This window comes from Polyodon spathula, chromosome 2 (assembly GCF_017654505.1).
Source record: "Polyodon spathula isolate WHYD16114869_AA chromosome 2, ASM1765450v1, whole genome shotgun sequence".
Taxonomy (NCBI): Eukaryota; Metazoa; Chordata; class Actinopteri; order Acipenseriformes; family Polyodontidae; genus Polyodon; species Polyodon spathula.
The window spans coordinates 45,023,127-45,049,395 of record NC_054535.1 but is presented as its reverse complement, the minus strand read 5'-3'; the positions used below and the strand labels follow the sequence as shown (position 1 = coordinate 45,049,395).

Genomic DNA, 26,269 nt, shown 5'->3' with positions numbered 1-26,269 from the left:
AGCATTTTGATTCTTCTTCTTTTCACTCTTTTATCCAAGTACTGAGTATGTGACAACAGAAAAGGTCATTGTAGGAAGATGGTCATAGAGGAGCTCTGCTCAGCTGACAGTTTGCAGCAGTGTCCATGGAGCAATGGCTTGAATGATACTGATACCTTTTGAAGAATCTCTGCATGTGTCAGTAGGCCTCTTGCGTCAGATTAGGGCAGGTAATTACCGTGCCATTAGATACTTCCCTGCTTGTCCTTTAGGCTGTAGTCATCCATGCTGCTAGGCCCACGGGGTCAAGCACAAATCCCTGAGCATTGGAGTCACTGTTTTTGAACAATGTATTCCTCATAAGTCCTGCATAAATTGTTATCTACAGCCACTTATGTATAAGTGTATGTATAAAAAAAGAATAACAAGTACATTTCTATATTGTATATGTAAAGCAATGTCTCTAAATCATTAAGTAATGTACAATTTGATGCACAGTCCACTTCCATAAGATACAGCAAAGTCAATGCACCTCCTGAATAAGCGTCTCAATTATTATGTTGACGAACTATTAACTGCCTCTGCCTCTGGTTATTTTCAGTGCCTGGAAGTAATAATAATTCTATATGGAAACAAACAAAAAAAAGCAGCTCAAAAGTCAAAGAAAACCTATTTCAATATTTTATTATAAGATTTTGTTCTTCGGTGTCTGGAAAACTAACACTTGAGTGCTCATTTAAAGTTCATAAAAACATCAGAGGACAGATCGCTAAGAAAAGATCTAATTCTTATGTTTGTTCAGAGACAGGCAACAACAGGAGAAGAAGAGATCATGCTTGTCATTTTATAGCTCTCCTAATGTGCCAGGGACGCAGGATCGGGATTTTTAAAAAAGGCTTTCCCATACATTTAATCATACACACCAATAACACTTCATAATAATTTAGAAGTGGTTGCTGCTCTGACATCACCTGGGGTTAGTCCTCGAAAAATGATAATTGACAGACAAATAATGATCTACGAAAGATGAAAGTTCTCGTGGACTGACAAATAAATAGCTTACCTTTCCTCTGAATCTTTACTTACTTATTTAAGTTTGTGGGTGAAATCAACAGAAAAGTTCATGCTGGCTCTGCAAATCTTCCAATAACTGCAAACTTACAGTATTTTTTATTACAGGGACTGGCCACTTTATTAGGAATGCCAAGTCAACACGTCGGCAGATCAAAGCAGCTGCTATAAAACGGACAGATTTCATAAAGCACCTGTAGCATCTCATTATCAGTGTGACACTCTGCTGTTGGAAAATTAATCTGAACGGTGTGAACAATTACCTTTCCTATGAAATATATCCGCCCTGAAGGAATTATTTTTTTTTTTTAACTACTGTAACATGGCGTGAGTTTAGTTGCCAAGTGCTGCAAAATCGACCTATTATGGTATATCTCACTGGGAATCATTTATCTTAAATCAAAAGGACCAGTGAGCGAGATTTCCTATGTGGTGAAGTGCCCTGTTGTGAATTCCCAGATGGCCTGACTTCTGAAGATTGCAGCATAGATTGGAAATCTTAATCTTCTGAGTTAACACTCATTAACATAGTAAGAATGTCATTGTACTTGGACCAATACAATTAGGGTGCAATTTGACTGGGGGTAGGGGGGATTCTTGTCTCTGCACTTTTAATTTACATCCCTGGCAGTGAAAATAGATTTTGCACTGACAATGTCTTTCTGCTGGAAAATGTCATTTGTACAGATGACATTCACGCACAAATACATGTATGCTGCATCTCATTCAGCGCACTGCCTCGCTGGTTCCCTTTCAATTCGAAGACAGCCTCCAACGATATTAGGTATGGGATATGCCTGCCCATTGAGTAGGTATCGCTGAGTTCTCTATACCAGAGCTGCCGATAGGCCCCTTCCTGGGATGACGTACTTGGTCCCCCCACTGAGGGATTAAAACCATCATTCTGAGGAAGCCTTCTCAAGACGGTAAGGTAAGATCTCTATGTCTAGCTGAGTGTGTTGATAGAAAAGAGCTTCTTGAGTTGAATCAAGTCGATTGTATTTCCCTTGCATTTGTGCTGAAAGCTGGCTTGCCGCTTTCCCGGTATCAATAACTTTGAAAAGACAGAGCCTTTCGCCTTTTTGTCTTCAGCAGCCTCCTCGCTTGCGTGTGTGAGTGACTGCCTGTGCAGTCTCCCATGAATGGTTGTCTATTTCTTTCTTGAGAGTACACAGTTCCTCCATGGGGCTAGGCCTTGCCACATCCCCGCTGTTGATTAGACCTCGCCGGCTGCGTAGGCCCGCCCACCTCGGTGAGTCGGGCCTTGTAAACAAACAGTGTGCTCTCCCCTATCTATTCTATGGTTTTCTCTGTCCGTTTCCGACTCGACTACTGCGCCTTTGGCCCTTGTGTCAAAAAAGCAACATGGAGACTGTGTGGTCCAGTGGTTAAAGAAACGAGCTTGTAACTAGGAGGTATCCGGTTCAAATCCCAGCTCAGCCACTGACTCATCGTGTGACCCTCAGCAAGTCACTTAACCTACTTGTGCTCTGTCTTTCGGGTGAGACATTGTTGTAAGTGACTCTGCAACTGATGCATAGTTCACACGCCCTAGTCTCGTCTCTTATAAAAATATTATTATTATTATCTATGTATCCTCAAGGTACACTTGTTTCATATTAATTACACTATGAAACAGTACGTGAATAAGACTTTTTCCATACTTTCATAAAAATTGTGTTAGGATCTCGCTCTGACTGGAATAAAGCTATGCTAGTGATGAAAGAAAGACTGCTTTCTTCCATTGCTATTCATATTTATTTTGTTAGTATTCACTTGTGTAAGCAGCATCACTTACCAAGTGACATATTCTTGTCAATGAAGTGTCAATATATGGTGAAGGACAGCAGCAGTAGCGTTCACTTTGCTGCACTAACGCAGCACAAACAAATGACCCATATTTGGTTTAAACCTGTTATTATAGGGGGACTGTGACGTCACTCGCCCTAAAAGAATTGTGAATAAATCTTGAAGGAAAACAGCACTAACATTAATTTTTCAGCAGTGACAAGTAGACATGTAGCACAAACAAATGAGACAAGTTTGGTTCAATTCCGTTATTGTAGGGGGAGCTGAGTGACGTCACTGCTCTAAAAAAATGTGTTAATATCTCAGAAACAATAACAGCAAAAACGTTTGTTTCAACGGCACAAACGTAGCACAAACGAATGAGACAAGTTTGGTTCAACTCCAGTACTGTAAGGGAGTGACGTCACTCCCCTAAAAAAAAAAAAAAATCATTAATATCGTAATGACCGGTGCCCTCGGAAGGTAAAGCAGAAGATGGCGACACTTTTCCAGGTGCAACAAATAAACCAATTTATTGGTAAATTTACATAAGTCCCTGTTAGGGCCAAGACCACGCCATAAAAACAGTAAACCCCCCTTTCTCACTAAACCCCCTGATCTCTCTCTACTCTACTTCCCAGCTCCGTTCTCTCACCCTGACTCATGCAGGCCCCATCTCACAGGCTGTCTCTCCCCTGGGCCCCGCGGTCGCACCACGGCAAGATTCAATGGCACAAATCGGCACAAATGAATGCTATATAACTCAACGTTTGTGCTGTCTGTGGGCCAACTTCATGGACCTCTCAACAGAACACCCAGTTTTATAAAAGATCGGTGTTGACATCGTTCTCATTGCTATGCTCAAGTCGCTCTTTCTTTTTTTTTTGAGTTCTTGAAAAAAATACACTTCCTATAGGAGTACAGTAAGTTGTCAAGGAGGTTATATGTAATTACTGGTGCTTAGTGCACCCCCCCCCCCCTTTTTTTTTGGGCGCTTAAAAGGGTACATTATTGCCTTTGCTAGAGAACAATCATATTTTAAAGTTTTATGACATAAAACTGCATGGTGGCAAATGTTGGAACACAAGTGATGTATCTTTACTATAGGCTTGCCTACTGCTTTGAAGTTTGTGTGTTTTATCCCTCCCCCACTGAAAATTTGACAAATTGCACCCCGATTTCAATATACATATATATTTTTAATTCCCTACGATTAATTACAGTACTCTGATTGTTTTATTCAATGAAACACAAAGTTTACACATTTTTTTGGCATAGTTTGTGACGGAGCACACATTTACTGAATCGGTCCATCTGACAAGAGTAATATAAGAGTAACCTAAAAATCTAAGACAGTTTTTTTCAGGCCTAGCTACAACACATTACAGGGGTTTAAAGGGTACGTATATTGATAAATGGTATTGCGAAAGATGTAGCCCGTAAGAAGGTGTAGCTGTATTTGATTTCCAGACAAAATGATGGTATTTACTTACTTTTTCTTTTCTGCTTCAAATCTGCTCAGCAGCCTATGAAGACCTCCATGTTTAAATCCCTGAAAGTGGGCCGCAGGGGCTCCAACAGTGACGACATCGTAAGCAGCTCCTGCACAGAAACAAGATTAGTGCTTCAGGCTTGGAAATAAGGCAAACATTCAACATTATAATGCTCACTGTTTACATCCCTTGTATAAAGCGCGCCTTTTTGCATATACCCGCATATAGTATAATATGCACAATATAATTAATAACTTGATTATTGCTGCAACCTTTAAAACATGCAAACATCAGCGATTAGTTTTAAAAGGGAAAAGCGTCTCTGATTGAAAGGTTTGTAAACAGGGAGTAAAATGGTATGTGAAAAAGCATTACTGCGGGTTGTGTAACATAGCATCATTATCTTGTATACAAAGCAACCAATATATTATATATACAGAAACAGCAATGGCAAGGAATTAAAAAAATAAAATAAAATGCAGTGTCATTTAAATGCAGTATTTATTTTTGGAATAAACAAAACAACGTTTAACTCCAACTGTTATTTGGCATCCTTTGTTTTGTAGTTAATTCACTTGGGGTAAAGTAAATTCTACACAACTTATTCTTTACTCCTGTTTAACTTGGATATTTGTTTGTTTCACTCAAAGTAAAATTCTACATTAAGTTATTCTTGAATGGCCTATGCTGTGAGGACCTTACATAAATTTGTATTTTTGCGTAATTTTCAACATCCAGAACGAAATTCATTTTGTGTATGTGTGTCCCCGGGATGCTGGGACGACGATAAGAACACAGCCAGGACGCAAGTTGTTTAATGTCCGAAAACAATGAAAAACCTTTATAGCTTATAAATTTACGTTACTTGTTATAGGCTTACACTTTTCTAGGACAACGCAACTTATTCTTTACTCCTGGGATATTTTTCTATTTTAACGCATTACATATTGTAAGGTCTTGCTGTAAAGTAAAAACACATACACAGGGGCCCATGACCCTGCTGCTATGCTGTGTCTGTCTGCGTTCAGAGCAATATAATGGCTTTTGTTACTTTTTGAAAATCGAACGAATATTTAAATTATGAACAAATATCCGAATGTGAAAATCCTCTGTTCGCCCACACATACATAAGAACATAAGAACATAAGAAAGTTTACAAACGAGGAGGCCATTCGGCCCATCTTGCTCGTTTGGTTGTTAGTAGCTTATTGATCCCAAAATCTCATCAAGCAGCTTCTTGAAGGATCCCAGGGTGTCAGCTTCAACAACATTACTGGGGAGTTGATTCCAGACCCTCACAATTCTCTGTGTAAAAAAGTGTCTCCTATTTTCTGTTCTGAATGCCCCTTTTTCTAAACTCCATTTGTGACCCCTGGTCCTTGTTTCTTTTTTCAGGCTGAAAAAGTCCCTTGCGTCCACACTGTCAATACCTTTTAGAATTTTGAATGCTTGAATTAGGTCGCCACGTAGTCTTCTTTGTTCAAGACTGAACAGATTCAATTCTTTTAGCCTGTCTGCATATGACATGCCTTTTAAGCCGGAATAATTCTGGTCGCTCTTCTTTGCACTCTTTCTAGAGCAGCAATATCTTTTTTATAGCGAGGTGACCAGAACTGCACACAATATTCAAGATGAGGTCTTACAAGTGCATTGTACAGTTTTAACATTACTTCCCTTGATTTAAATTCAACACTTTTCACAATGTATCCGAGCATCTTGTTAGCCTTTTTTATAGCTTCCCCACATTGCCTAGATGAAGACATTTCTGAGTCAACAAAAACTCCTAGGTCTTTTTCATAGATTCCTTCTCCAATTTCAATATCTCCCATATGATATTTATAATGTACATTTTTATTTCCTGCGTGCAGTACCTTACACTTTTCTCTATTAAATGTCATTTGCCATGTATCTGCCCAGTTCTGAATCTTGTCTAGATCATTTTGAATGACCTTTGCTGCTGCAACAGTGTTTGCCACTCCTCCTACTTTTGTGTCGTCTGCAAATTTAACAAGTTTGCTTACTATACCAGAATCTAAATCATTAATGTAGATTAGGAATAGCAGAGGACCTAATACTGATCCCTGTGGTACACCGCTGGTTACCACACTCCATTCTGAGGTTTTTCCTCTAATCAGTACTTTCTGTTTTCTACATGTTAACCACTCCCTAATCCATGTACATGTGTTTCCTTGAATCCCAACTGCGTTCAGTTTGAGAATTAATCTTTTGTGCGGGACTTTGTCAAAAGCTTTCTGGAAATCTAAATAAACCATGTCATATGCTTTGCAATTATCCATTATCGATGTTGCATCCTCAAAAAAATCAAGCAAGTTAGTTAGACACGATCTCCCTTTCCTAAAACCATGTTGACTGTCTCCCAGTACTCTGTTACCATATAGGTAATTTTCCATTTTGGCTCTTATTATAGTTTCCATAAGTTTGCATATAATAGAAGTCAGGCTTACTGGTCTGTAGTTACCTGGTTCAGTTTTGTTTCCCTTTTTGTGGATATATGCTGTGAGGGATTAGTTAAAGAAAACGAAAAAATGTGAAAGGATAATGTAAACCAGTGGCGCACAACTCAATCCTGGAGGGCCAGTGTCCCTGCAGGTTTTTATTCCAACTGCAACCTAAAGTACTTTATTGGACCTTTTTAGAAATTTGATTGGTCCAATTAATGAATTTAGGGTATGGTTAGAACAAAAACCAGTTGTGTATTGAGTCGTGCATCACTGATGTAAAACCAACTGGATACACTAACTCAGCACGTAGTGACTACATTGGTTGACCTACCACTTGTTTCTTTATTTTTATTTCACAAATATTATATTATAATCTTATCTATATATATATATATACACACACACACACACACATACAGTGCCTTTGCAAAAGTATTCAGACCCCTGACCAATTCTCTCATATTACTGAATTACAAATGGTACATTGAAATTTCATTCTGTCCGATACTTTATTTTAAAACACTTAAACTCAAAATCACTTATTGTAAGGTGACATTGGTTTTATGTTGGGAAATATTTAAGAAAAATAAACTGAAATATTTTGCTTGCATAAGTATTCAACCCCTGTGCTGTGGAAGCTCCCAGTTTGCACCGATGAAAGAAATTGCCCTAACGAGGACACAATTACCTTACCATTGGCCTCCACCTGTGAAACATTAAAGTTGCTGTCACATTTTCTGGATAAAAACCCCACTGTTGAAGGATCATTGGTAAGGCTGTGAATCTGAAGGAAAATGAAGACCAAAGAGCATTCTACAGAAGTTAGAGATAAAGTAATACAAATGCATAGATTAGGGAAAGGGTACAAAATAATATCCAAGTGTTTGGATATCCCAGTGAGCACTGTTGGATCAATAATCAGAAAGTGGAAGCTGCATCACACCACCCAGGCACTGCCAAGAAAAGGCCATCCATCAAAACTCAGCGTTCAAACAAGAAGAAGACTTGTGAGAGAAGCCACAGAGAGGCCAACAATCACTCTGAAGGAGCTACAGAAAGCATGAGAGTGACCTAGCTGCGATGTGGGAAAAGGTTTTATGGTCAGATGAGACCAAGATAGAGCTTTTTGGCCAAAACTCAAAGCGCTATGTGTGGCGTAAACCTAACACTGCCCATGCCTCAAGACACATCATCCCTACAGTGAAGTATGGTGGTGGCAGCATCATGCTGTGGGGATGCTTCTCATCAGCAGGGACTGGGCATCTTGTTACAATTGAAGGAAGAATAGATGGAGCAAAATACAGGAAAATATTGCAACAGAATCTGCTTCAGTCTGCTAAAAAACTAAAGCTTGGGAGGAAATTGACCTTTCAGCAGGACAATGATCCCAAGCACAAGACCAAAGCAACACTGGAGTTGCTCAAAAACAAAAAGGTGAATGTCCTACAGTGGCCCAGTCCTGATCTCATTCCCATTGAGAATCTGTGGCACTGTTTGAAAATTGCGGTCCACAAGCGTTGTCCAACCAACCTGAACAACCTGGAGCAAATCTGCCAAGAAGAATGGCCAGCTTTTTTCCCCAAAAGACAAAGCTGTTATTGCAGTGAAAGGTGGCTCTACCAAATATTAATGTGTGGGGGTTGAATACTTATGCAAGCAAGATATTTCAGTTTTTTATTTTTCTTAAAAATATTTCCCAACATAAAACCAATGTCACCTTACAATAATTGATTTTGAGTTTAAGTGTTTTAAAATAAAATATCAAACAGAACGAAATTTCAATGTACCATTTGTAATTCAGTAATATGAGAGAATTGGTCAGGGGTCTGAATACTTTTGCAAGGCACTGTATATTTGGTTTAAAATACAGAGACAATACATGAGGACATTAGGACTCTGCAGAGGTTACTGGAGAAGTCCAGTTTAAGCCAATTGTTTGTAATTGTTTAATAATGTACTTAGTTATGTTTAAAAGGTGTGCATGTGTGTAGTTCGAGGAGGGCAATGGTAGAAGTTTGGTTGGAGAGTGAGAGTGAAAGTGAGAGTGCGAGCAGAAGGAACATTTATATTTACGGTGGAACTGGAAACTGAAGCATTGGAAAAGGTATTTGGATAACGGTTTGGATTGTGATTTGGTTTTGGAGATGAGGTAACAGGCTTAGCCTGCCTAGTTATTAGTTAGAAAACATCTGTTTAGATAGGACCAGAGATCGGGTTAAGTTTTTGTTTTCTTTTTTCTTTTTTCCTTGTAAATACTAAACATACAATACAGCGTTTTCTCACATCCTGGTAGTCAAGTGTTTATTTGAAGAAGGAAAACCTGGGACAAGGCGGCAATCCGTCACAATACATACATACAGTATATATAAATCTTCACCTTTCTAATGTTGTTTTTAAGTAGATTTTATTTAAATTGCACATTAACTAACTAATGTGAAAAATTAATTAGATTTTCCACTACAATTAAGGCTGATTTAGGTAGCTTGATCAGTCACAGTATTGACAAAACACATTTACAAACTGACAATGAAGCCCACAAACACTCTACGGGAAATTATTCCTCAACCCCCCCCCCCCCCCCCCCCCCCCGGTAACAGTAATGTAAAATGTATTGATTTTTTAAGGAAAAAAAAACTTGATGGAACACTTCAGGGTCTCTCGTGCTCTCTGGCCATTTTCACAAATATAAATGGAGCCTATTTATATCAGGATGTTGTCTGTATTTTGTTCCTTCCAAAAAATGCTCAAAACTAGAAATATCAAACAGTATAAATGTAGTGGATGCTGTTAACAATTTAACTGAAGAGATGTGTTCTGACAGCTCTGTTTTCAGAAACAGTTGGGACAGAGAAATGTATAGCATCTAGTGTTTCTGTAAACACTACCAGGTTTCATTAGTGCATTGTGTTCCTGTCTACCTGTGTTAATTCTCACCTGTCAGCTCTCTGACGACCCCTAGCTAACTATATCCGACTGGTGCTCTACAATTCCAAGATAAGTACAGCATAAAAAAATAAAATAGACTGACCCTGGGGACCTGAACTCCAGAACTGCCATGTCTTGTTACTTCCAATCAGAATCTCATAATTCCATGGTTAAGGTGAGTGCATCTTGCACATTACGATTTATATATGTGTTAGCATTCTGTGGCTGTACAGCTTGAAACACTATATGCTAGGTGAAAAGATCTGAAAGGCATGCAAAATGCAATTTGCTGTATCTCCTTACCTGTTTTCCTCGGGCAGTTAACCCTCATTCTTTGTGTGTGCAGATTAATTGGGATGAATTCTAAATATTTCTCTGCTTTACTGATGCTTGGTTTAAAAGAAGAGCCTGAAAAAAGTAACAAAGAAACAGCGTTAAAATGTTTAAGCAAAGAGGGATGAAATCAGATTGTTTTGATGTGTGGTGCATAAAGTTGATGGAACGTGGCCGTCCAATTTGAGATAATTCTTAAATTGACATATTAAATCATATTGCCTATGATGTCTGATTTAGGGGAAACCCTGTAGTATTCAAAATCAACATTATTTCCCACTGCACAAAAAAGGCACTAATTGCTACCTTTGAGACTGGGTAGTCTCTGTTTTCTGCATGTTGGTCTACAAGCCAAACTCAGAAAGTAAAATGGTTGGAATAAAAGCTGTTCTCTTAATGGTCCCTGAAGAATGATGCTGAACACCCCAGACTTCCTATAATGAAGAATACACACACAACAAAAACCAGACAATATGTATTTATTGTACATAATTAGAATCTTGGAAAGGGACATGTTGAATTAATAAGAATGCTTGAAAAACACATACAGTCACTTCAATCAATGCCCCTAAACAGTATGTATAAAAGGTTTGATCCAAGGCCAATTCAAATGGCAGTTTTAAAATAGTTTCATTTTATGCTAATCCTGGGGACAGCAAGCAGTAGTAGGGTGCTGATGAAAGGTAATTGAAACATACTAAAAACTACTACATTCTTCATAGACACACACTTTAAAGGTGAGTGGAGAAGAGGGAGTGAAGAGGACTGTGCATTGCTGGTCTGGGCAAAAAAACATGCAGGCTACGACCTGCTTCACAAAAGATTAAAGACTGATGCTCTATTTACAAAAGAACTACAGTGTACAAAATAAATATGGCAGCAGACAACACAAGGTGTGAATCAGAGAGACTTGTACAAGTGGAATAATAAGATCAGCCTCCCAACTGTTCATGCAGGTGGTATGTGGATGTGAAGGAAGTCCTCAGGAGCTCAACTGAATGTAAAATAAGGTGGCTTTGCTTCGCCACATTGTGAAGTGCAAACATCAGAGTATGTATGCCATTATATTTGCCCTTCAGGACCTGGGTTAACAAATATAGACATACAAAGTGGACAAAATGTGTTTGAGATTAAAAAAAAAAAAAATGTTAAAAAGTAGTCTGTATTTTGTTTATTATCTTTTTGAAAATTTGATTGCAGCGACTCTTAATGTTATGATACTACAATGTCTTTTTTTGTTGTCATGGGTTACCAGTGTAAAAAAACAAAAAATAGAATTGAAGGCAAAGCACTGCATCAAAGCTTCTTCTGACTGCCATTCCAAATACAGGCGTCTATTCATTTGATCGAAACAGTGGTAGGTCTGGATAACACAATATACAGCCTTTCACTTTCACGGGTTGGTTTAGGGCATCTTTTACCTAATATGGAAAACAGAAGCCCATGAAGAACACACTACACACTTACTCCCAGAACACTCTCCTGCCTCAATGATTTAATTAGCTTATTTCTCTACTGCTGCTTATTCATATTATAATAATTTTGCTTCATATCTGCTTTTAAAATACAGCCACTTCACTATTGATATCTATGGTAATACAACATAGCTTATTTTATATATATATATATATATATATATATATATATATATATATATATATATATATATATATATATATATATATATATAACGCTTACAGTATCTCTGTAGGCAAACAGCAAGCTGTCTTGGGTCTGGGATGTAACCAGTATCAGTCATATAAAACAAAGGCTATGTCAGTTGAGAATAAACAAGCAATCAAGTGTTAATTGACTGGGACTTGAGGGAGACCTTGGGGATTCCAAGTATTATGACTCTAGTGTCTTATGGGGGATTGGTGTCTTTGGCATTGACCAAGATTATCCTACTGGGCTTTATCGACAGTACATTGGATGACCTCAAGGTAACCTCTATTTGTAAGTACAGAGACAAGACTGTTGTTGACAGACATGTAGGAAAAGCCTTTGTATAGAGTAATGTTGTATTAATGATGTATTCAATATTCATAGGCAAAACAAACCTGCAGATTTGGTTAAGTGGGATATAAAATCATACTGAGGATGTAGAAATTAGAATTTTGACGTTTTTGGCATCTATTACCAATATGTTTAGAACGACCTTGTGGAGATTTATTAGGTGTACTTGCAACACAACTTGATGAATCATCAATTTTTTTTTTTTTTTTTTTTTTTTTCAACCAACTCTGATTTCATGTTGCAAATACTGTACATACCAAACTGGCTCTGGTGCTGGAACTTTGTCAGAAACTGTCAATAGCTTTGCTGGTGTGTTTTTTTTTCAACCAAACTTTATAGGGTTTCATAAATTGTTTGAAATATAAATTTTTCTGAAATCCAGGAAGCACTGAGGGCAAAACGGGGCAACAGGTCAATTGTGTCGAAATACAGGGATGCCAAGGTCAGGCTATCCAAACAAATGAACTTGAAAGAAAAAGAACTGGAGTGAGATTCATGATATTCCATTTAAACGCACCATCACTTCTAAGCCCATCTAGAATTGACAAGGAAAAGCTTTTTTCAAAATATACCCAAACCTGCGGCAAAACCTCCACTTACAAGGAGATTTTCTCAGAAGTACAATTCTGTCACTGTACTGTATTACCTCTTACTTCACTGCTCTTTAAGTCTCATTATAAAATATCTTTCAGTTAATTCAGATAAGATTATCTGTAGAAGATTCTTTTTAGCTGCTTAGACCTCAGGCAATATCGTTCTACTTGAAGAGTCCCACGGTACATTCTTTATTCAAGTTTTTTTTTTTTAAATAGTCAAACACCAGCCCTCCTGCTGCTTCCAGTTAATCATTAGCTTTTCTGAATTTTACTGAATAAGTAGTTTGAAAGCAGTCTTCTATCCTAGTACTTCCATTAAAGCTGTTTTTCTTCCCTTATACAGTTGGCAAAAACTGAACTCTGATATTGTATTTTTTGTCACATCTCCCAATTTCAGTTATCAACATTTATATACAACAAAAATAGTAAACGGGTTGCCAAAAAATGCGCACCCAGAGATACCGAATCTATGGGGGCATGGCATGCAGAGATAGCCGCTAAATACGCCTTCAGTGACCTACCAGCATCAAGCAATTCTTGAAGCTGCTAGATAACTGGCACAGGGCAAGAAACTGGGTCATGACTTCTAGTCAGATACCAATTCTGGAAATACTTCCACTTATAGGCATAGAGCGACCTAGTGAAATCTGCCCTAGCGCTCTGCAGAGTACCCAAAAATGCGTTTGACCCATAATTAGAACCTGTCAGGTTCCGGGTGCCACAGAGTGCCTCTCGTCTTACTGAGGAGCTCCAGGCGAAGCGGGATCTCCCAGGGCTGGCTTTGTATGAGCTGACATATGGTGGAGAACTAGATTCTCTTAGAGATTCTTCTTGAGGGGCCACTAGGAGATCTTTAGCTTTTTCTAATCGGACCTTCTCCAAGAAGGCCAGGAGCAATGGTACTGGCGGGAACACCTAAAGGAGCATCCTGGCCCACTCGTGGGCTAGGGAGTCAACACCGAGTGGATCGCTGAAGCGGTGGAGGGAATACCATAGGGGGTAATGTGTCCTCTCCGCTGAGTCGAAGCGATCGACCTGCGCTTTCCTAGACCGTTCCCAAATGTGCTTCACCACCTGCGGGTGAAGTCGCAACTCTGATAGATGCGCACCCTCCCTTGACAGGAGGACCGCTGCCCAGTTCACCACTCAAGGAAGATGCGTTGCCTGTAGGGACAGCAGGTTCCGTTGTGCCCAAATCAGGAGCAGGCGATGAGCCCTGGTGGTTGACATACACCACCACTGATGTTTTCAGACCAGCACATATTTTCTGTGCAACACTGGAAGAAAGTTCTACAGAGCCAGGAAAACAACCTGGAGATCTAGCATATTTTTGTGCAGGGCTGTCCAATGGCCTGACCAGGTGCCGCAGACTCCTCTGCCTTCCCAGACAGCTTCCCAACTCAAGTTGGAGGTGTCCGAGTTAACATCACTCCCATCCACACACACACCCCCGCAGGTGAAAGAGCATCCTCCACCATCGTAAGGCCGCGGAGAACGTGTGAGACACTGATAGCCGACAGTGTCTGTCACGCTTGGGGTATAAGTGGAATGCATTGAACCATGCTTGGAGCAGGCGCATGCATAATAGACCCAGCTTGACGGCTGATAACGCTGCGGCCATCAGACCTAACAGTTTTTGGAACCGTACCAAGGGGACCTTCAATCCCTATTGGAACAGGGAGAGACAACCCTGAACAGCTGCTACTCTGTTGTCCGATAGGTATGCACACATCTTATTGGAGTTCAGACGGAGCCCCAAGTACATTGTGCACTGCACCAGTATAAGCCGACTCTTTGCAAGGAAGCCAGGAAAGCTTCCACGCACTTTGAGAACATACAAGGAGCCAGAGAGAGACCGAATGACAGCATGGAGAACTCGTAGACACTCCCCTGAAAGGTGAAGCAGAGGTACTTCCTGTGCTCTGGACGAATGGGAATGTGAAAGTATGCGTCCCGGAAGTCCACGGTGGTGAGCTGGTCGCCAGGCCAGACTGACTGGAGAATGTGACGGTGAGTCAGTATTTGGAACCTCCTTTCCTTCTTGGGTACTAAAAAATATCTCGAGTAGAGCCCCTCTCCGCAAGAGGCACCGAGACCTGAAAAGGGTCCGATATGGATGGGTGCATGACTCCTTGGAAGGGGAGAGGTCCGAAACGGAACTGCAGCATGTAACCTTTGTGCACGGTAGTGAGCACCCAGGTGTCTGAGGTGCAAGTGCACCAATATTGCAGTTGTTGTACAATGAAGGGATGGGTTTGAGGCCGGTCACCCAGTGGGGTTGTGGTCACTGGGTCCGTCCTTGTGACGGTACGCGCCTGGGGGGCCTACCAATGACTCGACCTACCCTGCGCCGGAGCATAGGGAGGAAGCAATGCAGCCACCTGCCGAGATGCTTTGAGCTGTAGAACGGATCGTTGTAAGATCTCCTCCACATCTGGAACAGACGCATACCCCGGGGATATCAGCACGTCCAGTAACGCTGTCTTATCAGCATCGGGTACCCTTGTTTGCAACAGCCATAGCTGTCTGCGAGCTACTACAAGGCTTACCAGGCTCCGGCCTAGGGCTTGTCCTTGAAGACCAGAGATCTGGAGCAGCGTACTGGAGAGGAGACAGAGCTCCGTGGCCACAGGCTCTGGGAGCTGGGTCCCTGTGACCACACCATCTAAATACGCAGTGAAAATACCCGCCATGTTAGCCAGACGGGTCACCTGTGCTTCCGCTGCCTAAGCCCTCCTCAAATGTGTTTCCGTAACCTTACATTGAGGGTTTGGGCATCATAGGGTCCCATGACAATCCATCTACCGGCGGGGCCTTAACTAAGGCCGCGATGATGGAGTCAACCGGAGGGAATCCTGCCAAGCCCAGCATCTCTGCGCCTTCCAATGAAGCAAGTTGGACGGCTTGCTTCAAAATACGTCGGTCGATTGTACATCCTTCATAAAATCATGCAACTGTGGAATGGCTGCACTATGGGTGCTGCTGCCTGCGTCCGAAACACGGACCGACGGGGCTCTGCAAAAATTTGCAGCGCACCCCATTAATGCCAGCATGGAGCTAGGCAATGGTGGCAAACTAGTCTCTGAGGCAATCTCGGAGCTAAGTTCCGCCACAGTTGATGGCGCCGGCTCCTCTTCTTCCTCCATCTTCGTGGGGAAGGTGTCCTTATCCCATGAGGTCGCTAAAGACAGTGTGTCCTGCTCCACCATCAACAGCTGTGGCTCTGGCTCGAACTGGGCTCCCATTGTGATGAGCTGTGCTGCATTAGACAACTGGCAGATGTGCCGAGTTGAGCGGATCATGGGGTGGAGTCTCCTAATATATAAGGGCTGTCATTTTGTAAGTGCGATGCATTTGAGCTAACACTGGACATGGATTGCTGAACTGTGTGTTTTGTTTGTGTGCTACGTGTTTTTGGTTTGTTTATTGTCAGGACCGGGGTCAGAGTGATCTGTCACGCCAAGGAGCTGCCGCACTACTGCCAGCACTTTCACCTTGGACATCACACACCCCTCACGACTGAACTGGACACTTCAGCACCTGAGCACCTGCAATTTCCACCACCCCAAAAGTACACCAAAGAGCTGAGAGGGACTCGCTCTGTTGAGACCTATGATTTATATTTTTGTTGCTTTGGACTGTGTTCCCCATTAATAAAGTACACCCTTTACCACTGTTGGTATTGGGGTTATTTGCACCTGTCCCCATGACTCTGTGACATCTGTTCCACCATCACACCCACCACACCTTCACACCATCGTAGTACTGAAAGCTGTTTTCTAAAAAAAAGAATGCCTCAGCTCTTACTTAGTGTGGCAAAGTGGCTGCTGACTATGAACAGGTGCACAGGTTATGCAGTTAAGGAATAATCACAGACAGGCAATTTGTAATCCGGTTTGGAAAAAGGATGTTTAACTTTTTGTAAATCCTGGTCTGACGAACAAACAATAAGCTCTGGCAATACATACCAATGTGTAAAGCACGGAGATAGAAAAGACAGGGATTGCAGCCCAAATAATAAATACCTGTTATCTGCCCCACAATAATACTAGCCATGGTCACCAGTCCGGGTGCGTGCAGTAGTGCTCGTGGTGGATGATAACAATTTATTTGTGACTGTAGTGAAGTGCTGTTCCGGCTTTGTGCTGGCCCAAGGTGACAGCTCCAGATACGTGTTAGTCATCTGGTGGTTTAAACGGTCCTTCTAGTTTATAAGCAAAACCAAGCGAAGAAGTAGATTGTGATTCTCCGGCCCCTTTTATGCAGTCATGCAAGACCCCTTGGTAAATGAGTGCAGATGTCTCTACAATCTGCAGCTGCTACATAATTTTCCTTCCAGGTCAATAAGTTCTTGCAACAGAGTCTTGCCTTCTTCCAGAATGACCGACTTTCCAACCCTGGAAAAGAATTGTCAGGCCAACCTGTCCAAAAGTCCCTACTTTCGCTGCTTAGCAGGTCGGGAGGGAGATTTACAACCAAGATTCATTATATTTCTGTCACACTTAGACAAAAACATGTTGTAATATGATGTTGAGATGGGGAAAGTAGAGAGACAGTTTGAGCATCTTCAAGGAAGAAAGGTGATTTAACTAAAATAAATCATCTGACCAAAGAAAGTACTGTATTATTCAAGTAAATATGTAGTAAAGTGGAAACAACAGTAACACCATCAGAGAGAATGTCATATTCAAAAGGTGTTCAACAGATTTAAGGGCCTCCACACACATTTACGATTTCTTTTTTTTGTTTTTGCCAGTAGCGAAGCATGTTTTGTAAACTGATTCACTGCTAAATTTACAGATTTACATAAAGCTTCAAGACAGTTTTTGATGTCAGAAAGGAACAAATATTCTTGGCAGTCATCCTATTTGACGCATAATAGACTAACACTTGAGTATTTACTACCTTCTCAAATCAGCCAAAATTGCAAGATAACATTTAAAGGTGTATGGGCTCACTGATTTTAATCAACTGCTCTGTGTGGTGATGCTAGCAGAAATCTGTCCTGTAGGTCTTTAATGTATATATGTTGACATTTGGTGATGGATTTACAGAGATTTTTTCTTGGCAGATGCATGCCTGACTGCAAAATACTGTATTCATACAGCAATGGGTACTTCAAAACAACAACATCCTAATCTGTTTATCAAGAAGGGTAAGAGAGACTTCAAATCTGATGAATTTGGATCCAATGAAGGAGTGAAAGATGACCCTGTCTAATTATTTTTCAAGTGTTTACTTTTGAATGGTACTACAGTACATTGTTTATTTTCTCATTACCACACACTACTTTGTTGGGTTAACCTCCTCACTTCCTGAGGACGCTGGGCTGCTTCGTTTTACCAGCAGAAGGATTTTTCCAGCACGTTTCTGTACAAGCATTCAGTGCTGCAAGCTACAAAAACTAATCTTTAAAAGGAGAAGGCAAGATTCCCTGCAAACTAGCAAGTTTTTTTCTCCTATTTTTTTTTTTTTTTTCTGTTGACGCATTCAAATGTGATTCAGACCTGTCAACACATCTTTCCCCAAGGCACCAGTTAGGAGACAAATAGGACATAAAAATGCAACACAGATTTTTTTTTTTTTTTTTTTTTTTTGCAAAAGTAAAAGATTCTATACTTCAGGGAACTAGTATGTCCTGGCAAACTGAGCCAAGGCCTTGGGCCAGAAAATATTAGTTTCAATTTCAGGTTAGTTTTTCCCTGTCCTACAAGACTGTCGGCCAAGTCACTTAACCTCCTTATCTCTTACTTACAGCCAGCTGTAATGTTGGTTAAAGACTAGACTAAACTGCCTACAAATGCAGCTAAAAAAAACTCAAGACTAAAAATATGTTAAGAAGATGTTAAATCTTAAAGGGAAAGGAATTTCATTTGGAAGAAAAAAGAAGTCGTTTTATGCATCACTCTTTGTGGGCCAACTGCAGGGAATGTATATACAAACAAAGGACAGTCATTTAAACTAATTTAAGTCACCTTGCATCCCATGTAGGATATACTCCTACTGTGTCTTTACTTTTTAATAAAACAGTATTTTAGTCAGAAAAAATCTCTTACCTGTAAACTTGCTGAGTTCAGCGAGGGTTTCCTGGTAGCTGCTGATAATCTGCCCATAGTGATTAATCACGTCTTTACGAAGATTATCCCAGTGTGGAGAGAGATCCCCCAGCTCTTTCAACTCCTGTATCCTAAATGTAGAAGGGATGCAATCCTCAAATGACACGTAACACAATACAGAAAAAAGCAACAACCTTAAATTTGAGCCCTGCCAAAATAGTGATAGAGCAGAGCTACTGTATATTAGCAGCAGTGCTGGTAAAAACAACCTTTGGCCAAATCTTTTTCATTGTGAGGTGCTCCATTTCACCAAGGATCACCTTTAAATAGCACCCCCCAGTAAACTGTATCTAGAAATTAAAATGTATCATGTTTAACATATCTTTGTCAAGGAGAAGTGTGTTTGAAAACAAACATTGAAGGTATTTAGGCTTTTGATGCCATGGTAAGCACACGTTTATTTCTCTTTAAATCTAATATCTTTGTGTCATTCACAATATCGCTAATGATGTAACAATATCCTGTTCGTTTCTATTTAAACGTTCAGCCACCATGGTATTTAGTCTATTTATCAATATATTTTCTTTTATTCTTCTATACTGTACATTATCTAATAAGTGTATTTCTAAAACCACAAACCTTAGGTCATCGTGCGTCTGTTCCCTGTAAAGTGTTGAACGATTGGTTAATTTATTATTTATTTCTTATATTTGATAGGTGGTTCTGTATTCTTTTTTATAGAATGATGTACCTGTCTCTCCTGCATATTTTATTTTATTACATTTTATGCAAAATCTACCATATGCAAGGCTGCTATTCTTGCATGATAGATTTTTTTAAGACTGAATATTTATTTTCTTTATTTGTGATTTCACTTTTATCTTTAACAATATATTTGCTCATTTTACATGTGCTTTTACGAGTTTCAATGTCCCTTAATGTATCTATGATCCCTTTATTTGGACTAAAACAGTAGTTTTCAAAGTACGAGTCGCGACCCAATACTGGGTCACGGAAGATAAGGCACTGGGTCGTTCGCAAATTTAAAATATAAAAATGTTTTTCGTTAGTTTTAAAATAATATTACACAAGAATATTAAAGTCAGACAGAGTACTTATTTCCGGTAAGACTTATTTGTTTGCAGAGTTTCATCTTACCCACGATGCACTATGCGTGATCACAATGTAGCAGTTTCGAATGCACCTAATCATACCTAACGACGTAACGTCAACAAGACTGCATTCTGAAACCAAACACTGTCAGTTTGTTGTTGCTGGGTAACTGACTGGGAATGGATCGTTTTGTTATCAGAAAAAGAAGTTCGGAATCAAATCCATCTACGTCAAATACAAGTGTAAGTACGCCGCCCTAAAAAGGAAGTTCTAATTGTACTAGTCATACTAATATTGCTGCCAAATCGACATCTGAACCACCAAGTAAAAAGTGCTTGCTAACAAAAGTTTGAATCCATCAAAACTGAAAAGACATTTAGAAACAAAACACGGGCAACTCGTGGATAACCATATTGAGTATTTTCAACGGAAGCAACGTGAGTTAAAGTTATTGGCTCAAGTTCTTAGTCGCTCAACTACCTTGAATAACAAGGCACAACTGGCTTCGCATTTGGTTGCATACCGTGTGGCAAAAGAGAAAATGTCTCATACAGTGGCCGAAAAACGTATTCTTCCAGCATCTCTGGATATGGTGCGTACAATTTTCAAGTCTGACAAGTCTGCAGAAAAATTGAGAAGTATTCCTCTAAATGACAACATAATGTCTCGGCAAATATGTGGCATTGCAGAGCATTTGGAAGCCAAGCTTATTACTCGGTTACAGTCAGCTGGGGATTTTGCAACTTGAGGAGAGTACTGATGTTTCAAATTGTGCAACACTGTTAGTTTATAAGAGGTATGTGTGGCAAGATGACTTTATGGAAGATTTGCTGTGTTGTCTGACTACCAACAAATACAACAGGAGCGCATATATTCGGAGCGCTGGATGACTGCATTGTTGGAAAATACAAATTGACTTGGGCTAATTGCAAAGGAATAACAAGTGATGGTCCAGCAAATATTACAGGTAGAAATAGCGGAGTTGTGAAAAGAATATCAGAGGCAGCTGGTAATGATGTTTGGAATCACTGTTTCCTTCACCTTGCATTCACCTTTGGCATCCAATGGTGTTTCCCCTGATTTTAAGGCAGTGCTGAAGGAAGTAGTTAAAATTGTTAATTTCGTTAAAGGAAGCTCGTTGAACAGCAGGCTTTTTGAAGCGTTATGCTCAGAAATGGAAGCAGAGCGTACTCATTTACTGTTTCACACTGAAGTACGGTGGCTGTCGAGGGGCTGTCCGACCAGAAACAGGAAAATAAACAAAGAGAGAGATGGCAACCCCAGGCGATGCGGAGCGGTTGGCAACCCCAGGCGAAGCAGTTCCAGCAGCCCCAGGCGATGTGGAGCGGCTGGCAACTTCAGGCGATGCGGAGCGACTGGCAACCCCTTGGGTGAAGCGAGGCAGGCATCCTTGGGCGAAGCGAGACAGGGAGTCAGGACAAGCTGGGGTGCGGGTTTTGGCCCTCTTCTCGGCCACTGCGGCCGGGCGGTTCTTCCCCATGCTTTCCTCAGCAGCCTATGCAAGGGCTGCTGAGGACCGCCAGCATCTAGTTATGGTCCTTCTGGTGAAGGGAGAGGCAGTTCCTGGTACTCTCCTCGTGATGGTGGGGGAAGTGATACCAGCAGGCATTCATCCTCTGCTAGTGGAGGAAGTGTTACCAGCAGGCATTCCTCCTCTGCTGGTGGGGGAAGTGTTACCAGCAGGCATTCATCCTCTGCTGGTGGAAAGGGACCCAGCAGGCATTCACCCTCTGCTGGTGGAGGTGGTGGAGGCAGAGGCAGCTCCTGCCGCTCTGCTCCTGCCGGCGGAGGTGGCGGAGGCGGAGGAATTATGAAGTACATGCAAATGCTTCAAAACTATTTTTGAAATGTTGGGTAATAATTTAGAATATGTAATTACTAATGGTACTCTCTTAACCCTCTCCCCTTATAAATCAAGTAGTTCATTCCTGTTGAGTTTGTCAGCTCTTCTCAATTCTCTCTCAATAATTTGTTCTTTATATCATCTTTTTTAAGATGTATTTTTAATTCCTTTCTCTGTTTTTGTAGTCATTTTCATCAAAACATATTTTTATCCTTATACCCAGCCCTTTAGAAATCTAGGTAAGCTTTCAACATGTGGCTGCAGCTGCCATTCAACTATTTCTGCAATAACATACAGCGGCTCTCCAAAGTATTCACCTCCCTTGGAGTTTTCCACATTTTATTGTGTTACAACATGGAATCAAAATGGATTTAAATTAGGAGTTTTTGCCACTGATCAACACAAAAAAGTCCATAATGTCAAAGCGAAAAATCAAATCTACAAATTGTTCTAAATTAATTACAAATACAAAACAGAAAATAATTGATTGCATATTTGGTAGAGGCACCTTTGGCAGCAATTACAGCCATGAGTCTATTTGGAGAAGTCTTTACCAGCTTTGCACATCTGGACACTGCAATTTTTGCCCATTCTTTACAAAATTGCTCAAGCTCCATCAAGTTGGATGGGGACCTTTGGTGAACAGCAATTTTCAACTCTTTCCACATATTCTCAATTGGATTGAGGTCCAGGCTTTGACTGGGCCACTCCAGTACATTGACCTTTTTGTTTTGTGGCTTTGGCTGTATGTTTCGGGTCATTGTCCTGCTGGAAGATGAATCTTCTCCCAAGTCCCAGGTCTCTTGCAGACTTCAGCAGGTTTTCCTCCAGGATTTCCTCCAGGATTTCTCTGTACTTTGCTGCATCCATTTTGCCCTCTATCTTCACAAGCTTTCCAGGCCATGACACAGAGAAGCATCCCCATAGCATAATGCTGCCACCATCATGCTTCACGGTAGAGATGGTGTTCTCAGGATGATGTGCAGTGTTAGGCTTGCGCCAAACATAGCACTTAGCGTTGAGGCCAAAAAGCTCTATTTTGGTCTTATCAGACCATAGAATCTTCTTCCACTTGGTCTCAGAGTCTCCCACATGCCTTCTGGCAAACTCTAGCTCGTGAGTTTTTTTCAACAATGGCTTCCTTTTTGCCACTTTTCTATAAAGGCCAGTTTTTTGAAACACCCAGGCTACTATTGCCGTATGCACAGTGTCTCCCAGCTCCGTAGGAGACTGTAACTCCTTTAGAGTTACCATAGGCCTCTTGGTGGCCTCCCTGACTAGTTCCCTTCTCCCCCGGATACTCAGTTTTTGAGGATGGCCTGTTCTAGACAGATTCACAGTTGTGCCATATTCTCTCCATTTCTTAATAAGGGACTTTACTGTACTCCTGGGGATATTCAATGCTCTGGAAATGTTCTTTTATCCTACCCCTGATTGGTGCTTTTGAAGAACCTTATTCCGGATTTGCTTTGAATGTTCCTTCGTCTTCATGATGTAGTTTTTGTTAGGAAATGTACTAACCAACTGTGGGACCTCCCAGAGACAGGTGTATTTAATCTGAAATCATGTGAAACACCTTAATTGCACACAGGTGGACTCCATTCAACTAATTATGTGACTTCTAAAGACAACTGGTTGCACCAGAGCTTATTTAGGTGTGTCATAGCAAAGGGGGTGAATATTTATGCAATCAATTATTTTCTGTTTTATAGTTAATTAGTACAATTTGTAGATTTTATTTTTCACTTTGACATTATGGACTTTTTTTTGTGTTGATCAGTGGCAAAAACTCCTCATTAAATACATTTTGATTCCATGTTGTAACACAGTAAAATGTGACAAAGTCCAAGGGGGTTGAATACTTTTGAGAGCCACTGTATGTTGGGTTATCAATTGTGCTAACAATTCTTCGCATTGGGCGTTTTTCTCTGTGCATTTTTGGGTTACCTCTAACCAAACCTGTTCTTGGAATTTTTTTATTCTTTTGATACAGACCCATTTTTATATAGTTTTATCTGCCAAAATTCTCACTTCTTTTATTATACTATGTGACAGAGTGGTAAGTGAATACAGGTGAGTGCAGTGCGGATATAAAACAGACAGACAACGATTTCCAGGTAGAAGAGTGTTTATGGATTTAATTAACAATGTCAAGAGCCTTATGGCGAACACCTGTAAATAATAATGCTGGCGTGATACAGCGGCGTGTATCACTCTGTATTTGTAATACCCGGGTTTGACCCGTAACCAAAAAGTCTGGTTTTACATACACCCACACTAAACACAGAACACAAACACAGTTTTTAGTGAGAGTGAATAATCACTAGTGGTGTAATACAATTCTCCATGAATGCACGGGTGAAAGTGATGTCCGGGTTGATACTGGCTTACACTACAGCTCTGGATCGTGTTACAGGCAGTCTAGTTGAAAACAGCAGTTACAACACACACACACTAACAGGTCGGGAGGAAGATCTAACGCCAAGAATCATTCGATCTATGTCACATAATGTTACTGTTATTAATTTTTACTTCTTCATATGTATTTATATTTTGCAGTTCAGTCCCTACTGCTTTTATATAATCATATTTGTTCATTACTACCACCCCAGAACCTTTATCTGCTGGTCTTATAATGATACTATCATCCTCTATTAATTCCTTTAGTGCTTCTTTTTCGCAGTTAAATTCAGTTTACATTTACTTCTTAGGACTGTTACTATTACATTTCTAACCACTTCAATATGTCTAACCATTTATTTCTTCCCTAAGTGCAGTGGTGCTTTCTTTTAATTTGTATTCCATCTATCATATTCTGATTCTGTGTGTCTGTCATCATAAAAGTATTCCGCTAGCCTCCTTCATCTTTCCCATTCTTTTAATTCTGTTATTAACTTACCTTATAAGTTAAAAAAATAAAAATAAATTGAGCCCCTTGCATAGTAATGCTTTCTGTGAGGCTGTTAATGTTTCATGACCCTTAGTCATCTTCTCTTTGTTTGTTTTAACTTTGAGATTCTTGTGTGCACCTGACACTCTTACCCTTTTAAACATTATTAATTAATCTGCTAATTAGTCAATTAAATAAACCTGGACTTGGTCCCGACTCCTGTAACCACGACAGGGTCCTAATGTCCCCATGAATGGTCTCTGAACAACAAGTATTTTAAATCAGATTTAACTACTTTTAATCTCCCTTATTTAACATGCCATTATCATTTACCAGTGTATTCATTACCCCACCTTTAGTTTTTAATCCCAAGCACTTCGCATTAATTACTTTGTTTACCAACCAGTTAGTTTACATTGTCTTTTTCATTTTTTAATCGACCAATCCCTTACAGTATGTATTTGTTGATTTTGATTCTGATTCCTTAGTCAATATATATATATATATATATATCTATATATATATATATATATATATATATATATATATATATATATATATATATATATAGCCATTAGTAATTTAATATATAATTAAATTTTAATAATTAAAATTTTATTATAAACAGATTAATTGCTCTCCATTACATGGAACTGAAGTTTCTGTCCTTCATATTTAAAGCATTTCTAGTCTACAACTTCAAATAAACATTTATTGGTCTATTTATAATATCTATAGCAGCAACAACTTCTACCTCTATAGCCCAGGTTTCTATGTAACCACTTTGAAATCCTCTTTCCAAAGATACTTGGTTCCAAAAACTGTTCCAAAATAAATAAAAAAAAAAAATAAATACTACCTATATTTGTAGACCTTTGAAACAAGGATTGATTTAAGCAGAAGCCCCCAACCAGTACATCATGTAAATGTTTCTATCCTTGTGTTGAGCAAGGGAAACACAAAGTAAGAGACATTGACAGGCAATTGTCCAACATGCCACTGACAACACAATTTGTATATAAAAAAAAAAGATGTCTTACACCCCCCCCCCTCATTTTATTTAGGCCTGCATATTCTTCCTAATACAGTATTGTGACATAAATACAATGAGTTCTGGTTGTAAATCTCCCTCTCGACCTGTGAGGGTGCTAAAAGGAGAAGTCCCTGGACAGGCTGGCCTGACAGTTCGTTTCTGAGGTCGGGAAATTGGTCATCTTGGATGTAAGCGAGACTTGCAGGAACGTATTGACCCGGAAGGAAAACGAGGTAGCAGCTGCAAGCAGTAAAAGCAGCTGCAATCGTTTACCAAGGGGTCATGTGTGATAGCATAAAGGGGGCCAGAAAATCAGTAATCTTTTCCTTTGCTTGGTTTTGGGTTAGAAACTGGAAGGACCACGAGAGACTCAGAGAAAACGTATTGGAAATTTTTGTGGTTTTTTTTGTTTGTTTGTCTGTGTCTGTTTAGTAACTGTCTGTGTTTTCTGATTATAGCACTAGACGACTAAACACAAATCCGGAGCTGTTGCCAAGGGCAGCACAAACCGGATCAACACTGCACTTCAGAGTCACGATTAACATTGTTATCACTGTCGTTCACAAATAAAGCATGTATTATATTGTACTGCAGCACAAGCACTGAGAGCACTCACTTTGGACTGGTGATGGTGTGTGTGTCTAATTGTG

The 26,269-nt window shown here is 40.0% G+C and overlaps 1 protein-coding gene across 4 annotated transcripts in view; it reads right to left on the bottom strand.

The window, feature by feature from the left end:
- Positions 1-26,269, bottom strand: part of inpp4b (inositol polyphosphate-4-phosphatase type II B) — a 214,984-nt gene that overhangs the window by 68,665 nt on the left and 120,050 nt on the right. For all 4 annotated transcript variants that reach the window (XM_041223071.1, XM_041223078.1, XM_041223084.1 and 1 more), the window contains 3 exons: positions 18,720-18,850; positions 10,022-10,126; positions 4,332-4,440 (listed from right to left, as the gene is read on the bottom strand). In XM_041223071.1, the coding sequence (XP_041079005.1) occupies positions 4,332-4,440; positions 10,022-10,126; positions 18,720-18,850 (345 nt within the window). The remainder of the gene's footprint in view (positions 1-4,331; positions 4,441-10,021; positions 10,127-18,719; positions 18,851-26,269) is intronic.